Source organism: Giraffa tippelskirchi, chromosome 10, assembly GCF_054371585.1.
Source record: "Giraffa tippelskirchi isolate mGirTip1 chromosome 10, T2T-mGirTip1v1.2.pri, whole genome shotgun sequence".
Classification (NCBI taxonomy): domain Eukaryota; kingdom Metazoa; phylum Chordata; class Mammalia; order Artiodactyla; family Giraffidae; genus Giraffa; species Giraffa tippelskirchi.
The window spans coordinates 6,790,680-6,808,019 of record NC_137284.1 but is presented as its reverse complement, the minus strand read 5'-3'; the positions used below and the strand labels follow the sequence as shown (position 1 = coordinate 6,808,019).

The 17,340-nt window shown below is 46.8% G+C and overlaps 2 protein-coding genes across 8 annotated transcripts; one reads left to right on the top strand and one right to left on the bottom strand.

Moving 5' to 3' along the window:
* Positions 1–5,679: 5,679 nt before the first annotated feature.
* EIF1AD (eukaryotic translation initiation factor 1A domain containing) lies at positions 5,680–10,653 on the bottom strand. Of its 3 annotated transcripts, none has more exons than XM_081532214.1 (6): positions 10,404–10,653; positions 9,070–9,312; positions 8,816–8,924; positions 8,606–8,714; positions 8,384–8,434; positions 5,680–7,821 (listed from the first exon to the last, which is right to left on the bottom strand). In XM_081532214.1, the coding sequence occupies exons 2-6, from the start codon at positions 9,154–9,156 to the stop codon at positions 7,677–7,679; spliced, it is 501 nt and encodes a 166-aa protein (XP_081388340.1). In that variant the 5' UTR covers positions 9,157–9,312; positions 10,404–10,653; the 3' UTR covers positions 5,680–7,676. The 3 variants fall into 3 exon arrangements, with proteins under 3 accessions (XP_081388340.1, XP_081388339.1, XP_081388341.1); XM_081532213.1 differs by having other exon boundaries at positions 9,070–9,293; XM_081532215.1 differs by having other exon boundaries at positions 9,070–9,273.
* Positions 10,654–11,004: 351 nt separating this feature from the next.
* Positions 11,005–12,931, top strand: BANF1 (barrier to autointegration nuclear assembly factor 1). 5 transcript variants are annotated; one of them, XM_081532217.1, is made up of 3 exons: positions 11,005–11,091; positions 11,795–11,933; positions 12,404–12,931. In XM_081532217.1, the coding sequence occupies exons 2-3, from the start codon at positions 11,811–11,813 to the stop codon at positions 12,548–12,550; spliced, it is 270 nt and encodes an 89-aa protein (XP_081388343.1). In that variant the 5' UTR covers positions 11,005–11,091; positions 11,795–11,810; the 3' UTR covers positions 12,551–12,931. The 5 variants fall into 5 exon arrangements, with proteins under 5 accessions (XP_081388343.1, XP_081388344.1, XP_081388345.1 ...); XM_081532218.1 differs by having other exon boundaries at positions 11,005–11,357; XM_081532219.1 differs by having other exon boundaries at positions 11,005–11,381.
* The last annotated feature ends 4,409 nt before the right edge of the window (positions 12,932–17,340 follow it).

Sequence of the window (17,340 nt, the reverse complement as noted above, 5' to 3'; positions counted from 1 at the left end):
GACATAGCAATTTTAAACATGTTGCACTTAATGTAAACTTAAAAAACAGCTTACAAAAAAAACGATAGACTAGGAAGAGGCCATTACATCCACCGTAAGGATACACAGTTGGTGAATGTCAAAGGGTGCAAGCACTTTGGGAAGCATATGGCGGCACTGACTAGAGTTGGGACACAGAAATTTCACGCTCAGGAACTGTCTCATGAAAAACATACACAAAGCACAAAGACACAGGCACAAGAATGTTTACAACAGCAAAAATGTGGGAAAAACCCAAAACCCATCAGAAAAAAAGAGACTAGATACATCTGATACAGTCCCACAGGAAATAGTATAAACGGTCAAAACAAATGAACTACAGCATTATATAGCAATAAGGAGAAACACAGTAATGTAATGGTAGATGAAAGAGCCCCAAAATATGATATTCAGTGTGTTATCCTTCTCTTAAAGTTAAAAATAGCTTTATAAGAAAATCACATAGAAGGAAAACAAGAGCAGAGGTAACTCAAGAAGACAGTTACCTGGGAGAATAGAAAATGGGAGGGGTGGGGAGTAGGAAGGGAGAGGGAAGGCATATAGAAGCTTGGGCTACTGTCAAGTCCTGGCTTTTGTTTTGTGGAGGTGAGTTGGAAGGTGCTGTTGTTAAAAATTACCAATAATGGGACTTCCCTGGTAGCCCAGGGGTTAAGAATCCACCTTCCAATCACTGCAAGGCACGTGGGTTCAATCCCTGGTCAGGGAACTAAGATCGCACAAGCCATAGGGCAACTGAGGCTGAGTATCACTACAGAGCCCGTGCACTTGGGAGCCCACATGCCACAACTGGAGAAGCCCTCCCGCTACAATGAAGAGCCAGCACAGCTGAAAAAAAGGAGGTATCATGCTGGAAACCAAAGAACACTAAAAACAATACTTCGCACCTATCAGGATGGCTACTACCAAAAAGACAAAGAAAAAATAATGTGTTGGCAAGCAAGTGAAGAAACGTGAATGCTCTGTGCACAGATGGTGGGGGATGAAAGCTGGTACAGCCACCATGGAAAACAGTGTGGTGGTGGTTCCTCAAAAAATTACAAACAGCCACGTGATCCAGCAGTTCCACTTCTGTGTATATATTCAAAAGAAAGCAAGGTTTCAGAGATATCTGTATACCCATATTCACAGGAGCATTAATCACAACTGGTAAAAGGTGGAAAGACCCCAAGAGTTCATCAATTTAGATAAAAAAATGTGACAAAGGACAAACAATGGAATAGTAGTCAGCCTTAAAGAGGAAGGCTGGGTAAACCTTGAGAACATTATACAAAGTAAGAAAAATAATCCAGTTACAAAAAAGACAACTATTGTATGAGCCCACTTATCTGAGATATCTAGTCAAACTCATCAAAACAGGAAGTAGGGAATTCCCTGGTTGTTCAGTGGTGAGGACTCCGGGCTCTCACTGCCGAGGGCTCAGGTACAATCCTTGTTCAGGGAACTAAGATGTGCAAGCTGTGAAGCATGGGGGGTGCCTCCTGCCTCAAAAAGAAAGTAGAATAGTAGTTGTCAGGGACTGGAGGAAGGGCAAATGGGGAGTTGGTAATGGGCATGAAAACATTCTGGAAGTTGGTGGTACAACAATGTCACTGTACTTAACACTACTGAACTGCACACTTATAAATGGTTAAGATGGTAAATTTTATGTGTATCTCAATTCAAAAATACAACTCAAAAAACACCTAGATACAAATAATTAGAGAGGTGCATTAAGGGAAATTTTAGCCCTAAAATATAAGACTGTTTCACATATCACCTAATTACAAAAGGAAAACAGAATCTTATAGGGAAATGACCTAGAAACCATCCCTTTAATCAAATGAACATCACCAATAGTTGGGCATCCTGTATCACCTGCCTTGTGATCTGATAGATGAACATCAGTTCCGCACCTGGCGATGTACCTGGTCAGAGCACATCAGCTCTAGGTTATTTTTGCTAAAATTGTTTAACCCAAATCTAAGCATACAAAAACAATCACACAAATCCAAGCCTAGGATATTTTTATAAGAAAACTGGCTTGAACTGTTAAAACGTCCATTTTATGAAAAATAGACCAAAAAGATGTTAAGAAGTCTATTCTAAATTAAGACAGGCTAAAGAGATACAACAACTAAATGCAAAACCTATGTGTTTTGTATGTACAGAGTAGACTGTGACAGAATGTTATAAACTAGTGGCCCTGTTGAAGGTACTCACTTCATAATTCTTTCGCTTTTTCTTCAGGTATGAAAATTCCCTAGGTAGTCTTTAGGGGGAGGGAGGAGGTAAAGCTGAAAATTAATGAGTTAAGGACAAAACCAAATGGGTTAGAAAAAGAACCACAGAATAAACTCAAAGGGAGTATAAGGAGAAATACAGTAAAAGCAGAAATTAATGAAATAGAAAAGAAACTAACAACGAGGAACGACAACAAAAAGTCAGTGCTCAGCAGACAGTAATAAATGAACTGCTGCCAAGATTGACAAGATCGAAAAAGAAAAAAGCACAAATAATATTAGATATAAAGAAGGGGGATACAACTTTGGATACAGTTAAGATTACAAACATAAGTCAATTAAACTTTGTGCCACAGATGAAATAAGAAATAAATATCACCGACTCAAGAACAGAAACCTGACCAATCCTATTCTCAATAAAAATCTAAAGTTAAAAATCTACCCACTGCAAAAATGCCAGCCACAGTTGGTTTTAGAGTTGTTTTACCAAAAATTTTACAAGTGTAAAATTCCAACCTTACACACACACTTATATAATGAGAGAACACATATATAGAGAACATTCTCCAATTCATTTTATGAGGTTGGCATAATCTTGAAAAAACAAAACCACCCAGACAAGGACAATACAGGAAAGGCAAAGCTTAAACCATCTCACTTATGAGCCTGGATGCCAAAATCCTCCCAAACATCAGAAGATCAGATCCAGCAATATTCTGAAAAACACATCATGGCTCTTTTCCTCTAGGAATGCAAGGATGTCTTAATGTGAGAAACTGTCAAAGTATCTCATGTTTACAGATGAAAGGAGAAAAACTACGTGGCCAGTTCAGAGTGCCATGGGTGCCCCTTGGCACGTATATACAGGTGGTTGGATGACAAGGGAGAAAGTGAGCTGGGCTGCATGGGGAGGCTCCAGTGGAAATGACCCGGCTGTTAACGGTTGTTCCTGAAGTGATAGACACGTGGTCTGACGGGCCCCAAACCTAACTGCAGCAGGGTCAGGACTGTTTGGCAGTCAGTCACCTGGACTGGCCATGGCCCTGGGGAAGAAGGGCTCTGGAACACTCAGCTGACTCTGGGAGCGCTATTTGTATGTATGTGGTTGGACTCCACAAGAAGCTGAAAGAATAGAGGCGGAACTCAGCTGTGGAGAATGACAAAGGGGAATGGTATGCAGACTCTGCCTCTATCAGAATTCCTAGCTATGACCCACAGGAGCTAAATGGCTAATAAGGGAGGAAGCAGTGGAGGTTAAAAGGTTTCAGGAAGAAAAAAACGAGGTTATGAAGTAGGTCATAGAATCACTGAGGGATGGAGAAAAGTATAAGGCCAAGCTTACAGATACAACATTCCTTCCCCTCAATCACACAAATACACTGGGTAAAGTGGGAAACTGGGAATCCCCTGGTGGTTCACTGGTTAGGACTCTGTGCTGTCAAGCTCCCAAGTACAATTCTGGTCAGGAATTGTAAGATCACACAAGCTACATGGTGTGGCAGAAAGACAAAAACTCAAAACAAAAAACAAATGTTTGCTGTTTTATCTGCTCTCACCCCTTGCCCTTTTGGGTAGAAGAACCTCTCTGCTCTATGGGAAACACATGTCATATGGATCAGGGTGGCTCATCTTGCCTCCTCTTATTCCCCTTACTTAGCCTCGGCCACAGTGGTTGCTCAGGAGAGGTAAGTGACCTGAGGAAGGCCAGTCAGTCTTCCCTGAAATTCATGGAGCCTGAAGAAGTAATGCTCTGTCAGGACTGAGTGCAAACTGGAGCTTCCTGAAAAATACACCTGCAGAGAGAAAGGAGTTGGGCAACCAAGAGAAGCAGAGACAATCCAAGAAGATGAATGGGAACCCTGACAAAACCAGGCTGGCCAAGGTCAGCTCTGCTCTGGAGACCACAGACCAATGGACCCTTGTTTGTTTCTGCTGGTTTTAATTAGCCTTTGTCACTTTTAATTAAGACAGTCCCTAACGATACAAATACTATGTATGACCTTTTGCCCCCCCAAAACTTAAATATACATAAAATATATGATTCTAAAAATATATAAATTACCGAAGTTGACTCAAGTATAGAAAACTTGAGTTCCACAGGGACTTCCCTGGCAGTCCAGTGGTTAAGACTTTGCCTTCCAACGCAAGGGGTGTGGGACCAAGACCTGGTTGGGGAGGTAAAGAGTCCACATGCCTCATGGCCCAAACACCAAAGCGTAAAACGAAACAATACTGTAACAGATTCAATAAAGACTATAAAAAAAAAAAAAACTAAGCAGGGAATTCCTGGTGATTCTGCAGTCAGGACTCTGCTTTCTCTGCCAAGGGCTTGAGTTCAATCCCCGGTTAAGGAATTAAGATCCTGCAAGCCATAAGGCATGGGCAAAACAAAAACCAATACAAACTAAGTAGAATTACATCAGAATTCAAGGATGGTTCAACACTAGTGTAAATCAGTGCAATCATTAAAAACAACATCTTTTGACTATTTCAAAGGATATCAAAAATTCGTCAATGTGGAATAAAGGGAAAAAACATTATGTTGGGTACAGAAGGAAACCTTTTTAGCCTAATGAAGTTTACCTACCAGAACCCTAAAGCAAGAATATTTCATGGTGAAACCTGAGAAACATTCTCACTAAGAACAAGGGTGTCATTTGACATCATACTGGAGTTCCTGCCCTCTGTAATTCATAAAGAAAAGAAATGAGTGTAAAGAATAGGGTAAAACTGACTCTAGCAGGATATGATTTGACATTCTACCCATGAAGCCAACAGAATCACCTGAAGAACTATTAGAAGTAATGAGAATTCAATTAGATCAAATAGGCAGGCGCACAGAAATGGACAGGTTTTCGACACGCCACTGATGGTGGGAAATGTAATTTCAAAACAGCCCATTCGTAACAACAAATAGCTAAATTAGAATTCTTAAGGCTACATTAAACTAGAAATATCAAAGACCCACATGAGAACTACATCTTAGAAAAGAATACACATAATTCATTTTTGGATAGGGAGATCAAAAACTGTTGAGTATGACTCCTCTCCAAATCAAACTATGAGATTTAAAACCATGCCAATGGTAGCATAGGGAACTACCACATCCATTATGGATAAACCATAATGGAAAAGAATATTTTAAAAAGAATGACTATATATGTAAAGCTTTGTCACTTTGCTGTACAGCAGAGATCGGCACATTGTAAATCAAGTATACTTCAAGAAAAATAAAACCCATGCCAATGGAAATCTTAATAGAACTTTTAAATGAAAATTACCAAGTTCATTCTAGTTTTACATAAAATAAAATATGAAAATTTCAAGGAACAGTGGGGCAACAGTGAAGGAGAATGAAATAACAACCATGCCATAACATATGGCATGTGCACAAAGATCAACAAGCCAGATTTCAAAGAGATTCATAAAAACGTGGGAATTTCATTTATTTTAAAAAGGTACTTTAAATCAGTGAGGAAAGAATGAGCCACTAGATCAATGGTACAGGGACAAGAGTGGCTATCCCTTTAGGGAAAAAAAAATTAGCCATCTCCCATAAAAAATAAACTTCTGATGAGTTAAAAATATACCCACACATATACATCTTTAACTCACCTGGTTAATTTTTTGCATATAAATGTACATACATTTCTATACATGCGTATATACACATATATATACATACAGGTATGTGTATACATGTAAGGCTATACTAAGCAAATACAAAAGAGTAAATGAGAAGCAAGTAAATGAAATGGTAGCTGGAGAGGCTGTGGGATCACTGACAGGTTTTTCTGATTGTTTTTCAGATGGGAGAGTCTATCATACTTTTGATGCTAACACGTCCAGTAGAGAGGATAATAAAACCAAAACTCACAAACAGTCCTGTAGCAGAGACAGGCTCCAAAGTACAAGAGGAAAGGCTTAAGTCCCACTGGGTTAATGGGCAGTAGAACAACAGGAGTATCAGTGGGCACCGTTGTAGGGCAGGTAACAGAGAGGTGCGAGTTCCCTCCAATGGCTACTATTTCCTTATGAATAATGAGCTGCTGTGTGTAACTAGAAGGGGAGTTGGTTAAAAAGTTTTCAAATACAGCATCCTAGGGTAGATGTGCTAGGCAGGGCTGAGTGGCCATCTGAGATTTGTAATTATAAATTCCAGGTAAAACTAGTGAGCCAGGTTGGCTGTTTTCTCTAATAGTTACTTGCGCACAGGCACAGAGGTGCATGACTGGGTTGACCGTGGTCAGATTTTCGATGAACACGATGGAGGCAGAAGGAAGTCCAGGGTGTAGACCGTGGAACTGATGGTGCGTGAAGAGGGAAATGAGGATAGGAGCGTGACGGTCAGCATGTGGCTGGAGGATGGAGATGAAGAATTTCTTCCGGGGGGAAGAAAAAAGCATTTCTGTGGGAGGAGGGGGGTAGTTGAGTGAATAAGCCTAGAGGTGGTGATTGTACAGGTATCTGAATTCAACCGGTGCTGCAATTTCTAGTGATGTTAGGGGCAGGGAGTAACAAGGGATACAGGCAACAGGTCTGGAATAGAAGACAAGGGCCTTAGTGATGGGGGCATCAAGGACTTAAGGGGCCACAGCACTGAATGGCCCCATCCATGGATACAGACAACGACGGATGCAGAGAACAATGACAGAAGCAGGGGAAGAAGACTCTGAGCCAGGAGGTAAACGTCAATGTCTGAGCACTGACTACAAGGTCAATGCCAGCAATGAAGAGGGAGAATGTACGGTCAGAAGTGAAGAGCGTCAAAGGAGAAGTGAAATGATGTGGGGAGCCAGAAGGCTGAGGAGTGACAGTCTGAGCGCCTCAAGGAGGACACCAACCAGGGGACGTACACGCAGCGTTGTGGTGGGTACTCCTGTGGTCACAGGTGATGAAAGAGGCAGGGAGAGTGGCTCATGAGGCACCACGAAGTTCACCCTGAGTGTCTCACAGAGGCAGGTGGGCACCAAGTCCCACTGTGATCCTAAATGCCTGAATGAGCATTAACTCCAAGTAGGCAATGACATGGGAATGCCCCTGTATATTAACTACATTCAAGGAGGCACACAGGGCCTGGCACTGACTTCAGTGCCAGACGAGAGGGAGAAACTAGGAAAGATTCCAGAAATTCCCCATTTCCTGCCCATTCAGCCCACCTGCCCGTGAGGCCACCGCCAAGGAGCAGTGTGTCATGTCATCCACACGGCCCTCCTTCCTCCAAAGAGCCACTCCAATGCCAGCATGAGTCAGCACCCACCAGGGGTTTAATTCTCCTATGTCAGAAGGTCAGTTCAGAGAGGGGCCCTGCCTTGTCCCCATCCAGGGGGAAAGATCTGCAGAGTCCCCTGGGAATGTCCTTGCTCAGAGGAGCCCAGGACTAGTCTCTGAGCAAGAGGAGAAGTGGGTCCTGGGGTCTCAGGCTGCCTCCTCCTCTTCACTCTCCTCCTCGCTCTCATGATACTGTCTGCGGTTGGTGTTAACAAAAAGGTCAGAATCATCTTCAGAGCTGGACTCTTCTCCTGATGACTGTGGCTCAGCTGGGAGTTCTGGCTGAGTCTGTCTGCACGGGGGAAAAGGAGAGAGTTAGCCCAGTGCCTTCTGAGAAGACCCGCAAACAAGGAGCCCCACAAAGAGGACCATATGGCCACGCAGTCAGGGCTCGGTGAGCCAGACAGGGAGAGAACTGCAGGAAAACTGGGCCAAGGAAAGCTGGCAAAACACTACCTCCCCACACCCATCTCAGACATTCGTTAGAACTGCTGATTTTAATAGTAACGATTCTACTATGACCAACGAACACTCAATGAACTCACACTGCTTACCAGGTAGTATACTAAGCGATTTTACAAGCATCAGTCTCTTTAATTCCTACAGAGCTCCCATTTTATAGGTGATGAAATCCGAGCCTAAGAGCTTAACCTGCTTAAAGTCACCTGGTTGTAACTAGCAAAGCCCAGACTTTAACCCAGGAGATCTGACTTTCAAGCCATACTCATGACCACATATTCAGGCGCTCTCACCAGGGACCCGACATACAAAGAAAGGAAAGCTGTATTTCCCCTCAAGGTACCAAGGCCTGAATCCCATTTTCTGTCTTCCCGTCCCCAAGACTTGTGTCTCACCTGTTCCTGTTGTTGTTGTGTTTCTCAGCCACTTCGGAGAAAGCCTCGGGCCTGTGCCAAGAGAAGAGCCGAGGTCAGAAAGGACGGAGAAACCTCTCAGCAAAAAAGCTGTTGCCAGCTGTTCCTGCCTGCAATGCCACGACCTTCCCTCCCCTAAGCCCACAGGTACGAACGAAATCCCCAGAGAAGTGGGGCAGCCAGTGACCAAGAGGACCACCCTACCAGTGCCCATCCTTCTGCAGAGAGCGCACGTGGTCTTTGCAGAGCACAAAGGAGATCTCCGCCTTCACCTTCTCTCCTTCTTCAATAGGGTCAACGATGAGAAAGTCCCCTGCAGGGGGAGGAGAGAAAAGCACAGTCAGTCCTGCTTGTGGTGGGGGAAGCAGAGGCCACGGGAAACGGTTCAGTCTCCCAGAAAGCTGCCTCTCTCACCTCTCTTGATCCAGATGTTCTTGCGGTACTTGGAGGGCATGCTCACCAGGAAGCGCTGCCCCTGGGCTGTCTCCACCTCATGTAGATTGTTCCCTGGGGTCCTGAGGACCTGGTCCAGGAGAGACCAAGAACCAACCAGCTTCATCAGCCAGTTCCAACACCTGCTGAGCTGTACAGCACCCTGCCCCGACCCCAGGGGCCTAAGAGGAATGGAGGGGTGGGGGGCAGAGTAGCTGGTCCCTGATGCCACTCACCCTCACGATCTGCTGCTGGTCAGAGGGCACCATGTGCTCCCCCAGTACCTCCTTCACCACATGTTTCCTCTTGGTGGCCTGAGACATGGTGGGTCCTATCCCAGGGCGGTGAGGGATGCGGAGACTCTCAACTCCTCCTCCTGAGTTTTTTAGATGGTAGGCTGAGAACCCAGGACTCTTTTGAAGATGAGGACAGGCCTTTTACTGAAGAGTGACACAATGTCCTGGTGAAGAACATGGGCTCTGAAATCCAATTGACTGGACTCAAATCCTACCTTGGTTATTTCCTGGCTGTTCAATTTCTCTAGACTTCAGAGAACTAACCCAGAGCATTAGTATTAGAACAAAATAATTATAAGCAAAACAGGAAACACACCATAAGACACATAAAAGTAACTTTGCTTATCCTTTAGGTACTGGCATAACCATAAAAACTAAATATATGTTTTAGAGAAATAAGCCATTCTGGAAACCACTTGGGGAAGAAGCAAGGTAAGTCACTTCTTCCTTAACCTGCTTGTACATCTCAGGTGTGACACAACCACACAGATGTTCAATCTCTCAATACCCTACAGATACAGACCAGCTAGGAGAAGCCAGGTCAGGAATGAGCTAATTTAAGGTCAAGGTAGACTGAATTGATGCTTTTGAACTGTGGTGTTGGAGAAGACTCTTTTTTTTTTTTTTTGCTGTGGAGAAGAGTCTTGAGAGTCCTTTGGACAGCAAGAAGATCCAACCAGTCCATCCTAAAGGAAATCAGTCCTGAATACTCATTGGAAGGACTGATGCTGAAGCTGAAACTCCAAAACTCTGGCCACCTGATGCGAAGAACTGACTCAGTGGAGAAGACCCTGATTCTGGGAAAGACTGAAGGCAGGAGGAGAGGGGGACGACAGAGAATGAGATGGTTGGATGGCATCACCGACTCAATGGACATGAGTTTGAGCAAGCTCTGGGAGTTGGTGATGAACAGGGAAGCCTGGCGTTCTGCAGTCCATGGGGTCGCCAAGAGTCAGACACGACGGAGCGACTGAACTGAACTAAGACTGATTTGATCTTTGGCATCTGCTGTTTCTGACCCTGGTACTGCAAGACAACGACTGATGCCTACTCAGAAGATTGTTGTTCAGTCGCTAAGTCGTGTCCGACTCTTGCTTGTTACCCCATGGACTGCAGCACGCCAGGCTTCCCTGTCCTTAACTATCCCCGAGTTTGCTCAAAGTCATGATGGTTTCCAAAGGAAACTCCGAAATGTCATCTCTAGTCGCCGTCCCCTGCCCTCCTCCTTCCCTATCCCGGAGGAAAGACGCTCAGAGGGAAAGATCCAAACTTACTCTCTGGCCCTCGGATTCCACGAGAGCTGCCAGAACGACCCGGTTCTCCAAGCAGGACGCTGAGATCGGCTGGTCCACGACTCACTTAAGAGCTGAGGCAATGAAAGCAGAGAAAAAAGACTTGCTAACGGTCACGACAGTGGTGTCGGCTTGGACTGAGGTCTCGGTGCATCCGGTTCCCGTCCGACTCTAACAAGTCCGACAAGGAAGAGGACAACCCATGTCGGCCTGAGTCGGACACCGTACTTCCGGCGCTCTCCCGGAAGTCTCCTGGTCACGCCTCTCTCCTTGTCCGTGTCTCTAATTCTTCCCACCACCAGGTCGGCCAAGGCTAAGCGCTTAAGTTCCGCATGCCGTGCAGCAGAAAAATAAAGTTTTCTTCTCACAGGCTTCTGTTCCCTGAGGCCGAAAATGCTTCCCAAGAAGCAAGACTACAAAAGGCAGTCCGGCTTCCTGCGAAGCAACCGGAAAGGAACACCTAGTAAGGGCGCTCTCGAGGTCTCGGTGGTGTCGCAACTCTATGACTCTAAGCGGCTAGAGGTACCCAATGTAGGGTTTCTTTTTTTTTTTTTAAAGGCGGCCCTTGAGGCGACCCGGAAGCGGAAGTGGAAGAAAGTTCTAGTGGGCTGAGGTAGCGGCGGGAGCAGCCGGGTGGCGGGAGAAGCCGTTACGGGAACGGGAGCTGCGGGTGAGCACGAGCCGCGAAGCAGGGCTCTGGCTGGAGGCCAGAACGGGCGCGGGGAGGAGGGGGAGGCAGGGACGAGGGGGGCCGCAAGCGCTGAGAGGCTCCAGACGATGCGCTTTCGGAGAGGGCTCGGCGAGGCGCTGGGAGGGGGCGGGGCGCGGCGCGTTGGGGGCGGGGTTCACGGCGTAGGGCGCGGCGGGAGTCCAGGTGTGGAGCTGACGCGGCTGGCTGAGCGGGTTTGCGCGCTCGGGCTGCGCCTTCTTCGCTCTGTGAGCAGCCTGTGCGACGGCTGGGTCAGGGAGCCCTTTATTTGCTTTTCGGGCCAAGTGGCCATTCCAGACCCGAGTCAGTGCTGCCTTTGCCCAGCCAAGGTCACAGAAGAGTGACAGCTTCAGGGCGGGCCCTGGGTACTGACCGACTGTGGAAATCTTACCTTTGTTCTGCATGCGTCACATGTTAGGGCAAGATAGTTTCTCCTCGGGGGCGGTACCAAAACCCAGCTCCCGTAGGAACTGGGAGAGACTTCGCTCTTAAACAGTGAGGAAAAGACTCTGCTTGGACCTCAGTTTTCTCATCTGTGAAGTGTGGGGAATCGAGAAAGCCCCCATAACAGCTGTTCTGGCATTCTCTTCCTGTGAGATTGCCAGTGGGTTTTCTGGCGTTCCCGGGTTTTCAGCCCTAATTTCCCTCTTCTTGGGATTCCCAGATTAAGCTTGATCGAGATGACAACCTCCCAAAAGCACCGAGACTTCGTGGCAGAGCCCATGGGGGAGAAGCCAGTGGGAAGCCTGGCCGGGATTGGCGAAGTCCTGGGCAAGAAACTGGAGGAAAGGGGCTTTGATAAGGTGTGGAGTGGCTGCCTGTAGTTGGGCGGGGGGCGGGGCGCGACTACAGTATTTCCCAGCAGCTGGGAAGTGAGGACGATGTGTATATCTGTTGTGGGGTGGACGCTCGTATGTGATCTGCAGAGTCAGTCGGGTAGAACCCACCCTGCCTCTTGGGCTCCTGTGTGGGGAGCCACAGGAAAATGGCCCTTTTTTTCCGCCCCTGATGTTTATTTGTTTCTGTTTGCTTTGGGGTCTTAGTTGCAGCATGCAGGATCTTTCATTGTGACTCACAGGCTCCAGAACCCACGGGCTTAGTTGCTCCACAGCAAATAGGATCTTAGATTCTGGACCAGGGATTGAACCCATGTCCCCTGAATTGCAAGGCAGATTCTTCACCACTGGGCCAGCAGGGAAGTCCCAGGAAGTGGTCTTGTTCCTAGTCCTACACAGCACTCAGCAGCCTATCTTTTGCTTTGCCCATTTTGCAGGCTTATGTGGTCCTCGGCCAGTTTCTGGTACTAAAGAAAGATGAAGACCTCTTCCGGGAATGGCTGAAGGACACCTGTGGCGCCAACGCCAAGCAGTCCCGGGACTGCTTTGGCTGCCTGCGAGAGTGGTGTGATGCCTTCTTGTGATGCTCTCTGGGGAGCCCCCAATCCCAAGCCCCAGCATTGTGTCTCCAGAGTTTGCAGCCTAGTGAGGACTCCTCCTCCGTCCTCTACAAAGGAAGAGATTGCTGTTGTCGTGCACACCTCCCATGTACTCCAGGGCCTTTGGGGAGTTCTCTCCCCTCACCATTTCAACTTTTTTGGAATTCTCACCCTTGCATGCCTCTTCCTTCTCCTTTCCCTGCCAGTTTTGTGACAGTAATTACCAGCTTTTCTGAGTGGATTCCTGGCCCTGTCCCTCACCCCCACCCCCACCTGTGGTCCCTTTTATGCCATTTGGCAGTCTTTTTGGCAGAACAGTCACTGTCCTTGTAAAGTTTTTTAAATCAATAAAGCCAGTGGCCTTCATGACTGGGCTTTGTATGTGGGAAGCAGGCAGGCTGGGAGTTGCCTGTTCCCCAGGGACTGACCAGGTTTGCCACACTGCTTATCAGTGCAGATCGAAACTGGCAGCTTCCTTCACACTCCTGAGGGCGGCCGTCCTGGCGATACGGGCCTTGGGCAGGTGCCTCGGAGTGTCTCAATCCCTCACTAAGTGGGAGGTTAGTTCCTTCCTGGGATCCAGGTGTCTGTGTGGTCACAGCTGGGTTAGTCAGCACCTGGTGGAATGTCCGAGGGAGTCAGAGCAGGAGAAGGGTGGATGGGATGTGGGCTAAGGCCTACCTGCCATTGGTCGTGTGCTCTCCTGGCCTCGGATGAGTGGGCGGGGCTCATGCAGTCCGCTCTGTTCTCTCAGGGTGGCAGAAAGTGTGTGGGCAACACAACTGGGTGGGCAGGCTTGAGTGAGTTACACTTGTATTTGGTATATTTTCATCTTATGTTTATTGGACTTAGTATGAACCAGGTTCAGAGCTAAGGTCTGTGCAGACATTTTTTTTCTTTCATAGTAAGTAGTTGTTTTCTTTTCCACAGATGAGGAAACTAGAGGCTCAGAGAGGCTGACTAACATGTCCATGGACTTACTACTGGGAAGTAGCAAGACTGGTCCTCAAAACATCACATGGAAACCCATGGACCTGAGAGCCCTGTGTTCCTTGCTCATAGAGCTTGGTCTCTCTGAGACTCAGTTTCCCCACCTGGAAAAAGAAATTGTTGTAAGGATCAGATGCAGTGCTAGTGTGGTTCAGGAACTACTTGCTTACAGAATTTTCCTCATCTTGGGGCTTAAAGTCTGGTGAGGGGAGAAATGACAGATAATAAATAGAAACATTGGGATAGCATGAGGAGATTTTCATGATCTCACAATAGGGAAAGATTTAAAAGCTGATAAGTTCAACTCCATCATACAAATTTTGTTCAAGATAATTAAGAGTGAGTGGGGAGCCTAACCCAAGGTGAGAAAGGATATTTGTGACCCACATAGATGACAAAGGACTCCAGAACTGCAGTCAAGAGAAAGCAGATAATACAATAGAAAAATGGGTGAAAGACCTGGAGGGCAGCCACAGAGGAATACCTAACTGGTGAATAAGCATGTCAGAAGGTGTTCAGTCCCATTAAGTTGTCAGAAACGCAAATAAGATGCCATTATACACTCACAGGATTGGCAAAAAATTTTAAGTCAGACAATACCAAGTTCTGATAAGGAAATGTAGCAACAGGAACAGATTTCCAGCTAGTGGGAGTGTAAATTGGTGCGAACAATTGGGGAAAACAGTTGGGTGTTTGCCAGTAAAACTGAAGACCCACCCTGTGAGCCAGCAGTTCCTCTCCAGGGATAGAACTGTGGACACAAGGCACACCTGCGTCAGCACCTGAGCAGATGTTCACAGCTTTGTTCATTCACAAGGGCTCCCAGCTGGATCCATGTATGGGAATCTTTGCAGAGGCAGTAAAACTAGAAGGGGAAAAAATGCTTATTGCAAAAGAAAATGAAGTTGCTCAGTTATGTCCAATTCTTTGTGACCCCAATGGACTGTAGTCTGCCAGACTGCTCTGTCCATGGGATTTACAGGCAAGGATACTAGACTGGGTTGCTATTTCATTTTCCAGGGGATCTTCCCGATCCAGGGATCGAACCCGGCTCCTGCACTGCAGGCAGACTTTTTATTGTCTGAGCCACCAGGGAAGCTTATTGCAAAAAATATTGGTAAAGAGAAGTGGGGAGTGATTGCCCTTGGGGGAAGGAGACAGGTGTGATGCATGGGAGCATAGGAGGCTGAGAGTGGCAGTTTCCATTTCTTGACCTGTGTGGTGGTGATCCAAGACACCGTGTACTTTTCTGTATGTTAGCTACATCAGAACAGTAGAAGATAAAAGGGAAAACAAAAATAAAGACCCAAGAATAGAGCAATTGGGTAATTAGTCAGAAATCATGATGGTTATTAGTAGGGATGAAGGTTCACTGTAAGCCTGGGTCTTGGAAGTGTGAGAGGCCCCCTGGAAGGTCACCAGGTGGCCAGAGTTGGGCCCAGCTCGTGTTACAGGCTGCTTCCTTGGAGGGTGCCAGTCTGAAGCCCAGACAGGTAGTAATGGGGACTGTCCCTGGAGTTTCAGGCCATACTATGTTTCTAATGTTACTCTGGTTGGTCCAGGGTCTTCTAGCTGTCCTGACCTCTGATTAACTTTCTTCATCTGCAAAATGATGGTGCTTACTAACTCAGGGTGTTTGTGAGAATAGACCTGTGAGTGAAAACTCTTTGGAAATTGTTAGGTTGGTGTGCAAAAAATTTGTTGGTGTCAGCACAAAGGGATGACAGGGTAGGGGCAAGTGAGCTGGGGACACTGGCCCTTGGTGAGTCAAGAGACTGGCCCTTGGCTAGTTTCCCAGGGAGCTGGTGCAGGTTAAGTGCGGCTGCAGCTGAGTTCCAAGTGACAGAAGAGCAGACCTGGAAGAACCCGAGGAGGTTCCTGGCCACTTGGGGCTGCCTTTCCACCTCTCCCGTGTGCTGCGGTCTGGGCCTCTTAGTCCCCACTGCCAGGTTCTCTCGGTCGGGCTCCTGCCTGGCCTTGGTCTCCTTATCAAGCCAAGCTCTCCCCAGCTCTTGCACAAATGGGTCTGTTGCAGAGAAGAACCAGTTCTCACTCCACATTGGAACTGTTTCTTTGACTCTCTTCCTGCTGTTCTTATGTGTTGTGTTAGTCGCTGAGTCATGTCTGACTCTTTGCGACCCCCTGAACTGTAGCCCACCAGGCTCCTCTGCCCATGGAATTCTCCAGGCAAGAATACTGGAGTGGATAGCCATTCCCTTCTCCGGGGGATCTTCCTGATCCAGGAATTGAACCCCAGTCTTCTGCATTGTAGGTGAATTCTTGACGGTCAGAGCCACCTGGGAAGCCAGGACATAATGGCCTGCCTCAAAGGACCCTGGCCCTCTGCCTGACTATGAAACTAAAGTGCCTTTGTTCAGCGCATAGAGAGAGAATCTGACTCTGTCCCCCTGTCTACAAAAAAGGGATTAACACACCCCTTCCAAATGCTGGCCCTTCCTGGAGATGTTTTGGAAGACTGAAGGCCCTTTTTACTTTACTTCCTCACTGCCTCTCCTTCTCTGTTGTACCTTTTGACTTTAGTTCCTCATTCCTTCTCCCTCATGTTCTATAAAAGAGCCTGACATCCAGACCACACACGATGGTCATTTTTTTTTTAAATAAATTTATTTATTTTAGTTGGGGGCTAATTACTTTACAATATTGTAGTAGTTTTTGCCATATATTGACATGAATCAGCCATGGGTTTACATGTGTTCCCTGTCCTGAACCCCCCTCCCACCTCCCTCCCCGTCCCATCCCTCTGGGTCATCCCATTGCCCCAGCCCTGAGCATTTGTCTCATGTATCGAACATGGAATGGTGTTCTGTTTCACATATGATAATATACATGTTTCAATGCTATTGTCCCAAAACGTCCCACCCTCACCTTCTCCCTCAGAGTCCATAAGACTGTTCTATGCATCTGTGTCTCTTATTCTGTCTCACATATAGGGTTATCGTTACCATCTTTCAAATTCCATATGTATGCATTAGTATACTGTATTGGTGTTTTTCTTTCTGGTTTACTTCACTCTGTATAATGGGCTCCAGTTTCACGATGGTCATTTTGAGACATTAGTCTGCCATCTCAGTCAGCCAGCTTTCCAAATACAGTTGTATTCCTTGCCTCAGCACCTTGTCTCTGGGATTCACTGGCCTGTCATGTGGCAAGCAGAGGGAGCTTGGACTCCATGACTGGTCTGTCCCTTTAAGGCAGACACCTGAGCCCACAACAAACTTGTGACTACTCTTTGGCATCCCAAGATTGTTTTTCACAGCTGTGCTGAGGGGGTGGGGCAGCATCTGGACTGGGCAGTGACTACATGCTGGTCCTGGTCTCCCTGGGAGAAATCCCTGCCTTTCCTGACCATGGGATTCTGAGGGTCTGAGAATTGGGGTTGGGAGCAGGGAATCTTGGATACTTACTCATAATATTCATCACAATAATAGCTACCATTTATTAAGCCCCAACACTGTTGCTTACTGAAAATCACAACCTTTCCCAAGCCCCAGGTAAGATCCTCAGAGGCCCTGAAGCACTAATCTTTAGATTAGTGTCCCCAGAGCAAAAAACACCCCCCTCTCCCCTGCAGTAAGTGATTAAAAGTACAAACTGCCCTGCACTTGGCTTCCCCAGTAGCTCAGCAGTAAAGAATTTGCCTGCAATAAAGGAGATGCAGGAGATGCTGGTTCAGTCCCTGGCTGGGGAAGATCCTCTGGAGAGGGGCATAGCAACCCATTCCAGAATTCTTGCCTGGAGAATCCCATGGACAGAGGAGCCTGGTG

Bases quoted from the DNA above. Each gene is read 5' to 3' on its own strand.
- EIF1AD (XM_081532214.1), bottom strand. From the start codon at position 9,156: ATGTCTCAGGCCACCAAGAGGAAACATGTGGTGAAGGAGGTACTGGGG. The intron at 8,925-9,069 runs GTGAGTGGCATC...CTCCTGGACCAG, and splicing joins ACCAGCAGCAGATCGTGAGG to GTCCTCAGGACCCCAGGGAA. The intron at 7,822-8,383 runs GTGAGACACAAG...TCCCCCGTGCAG, and splicing joins CACAACAACAACAGGAACAG to ACAGACTCAGCCAGAACTCC.
- BANF1 (XM_081532217.1), top strand. From the start codon at position 11,811: ATGACAACCTCCCAAAAGCACCGAGACTTCGTGGCAGAGCCCATGGGG. The intron at 11,934-12,403 runs GTGTGGAGTGGC...CCCATTTTGCAG, and splicing joins AGGAAAGGGGCTTTGATAAG to GCTTATGTGGTCCTCGGCCA.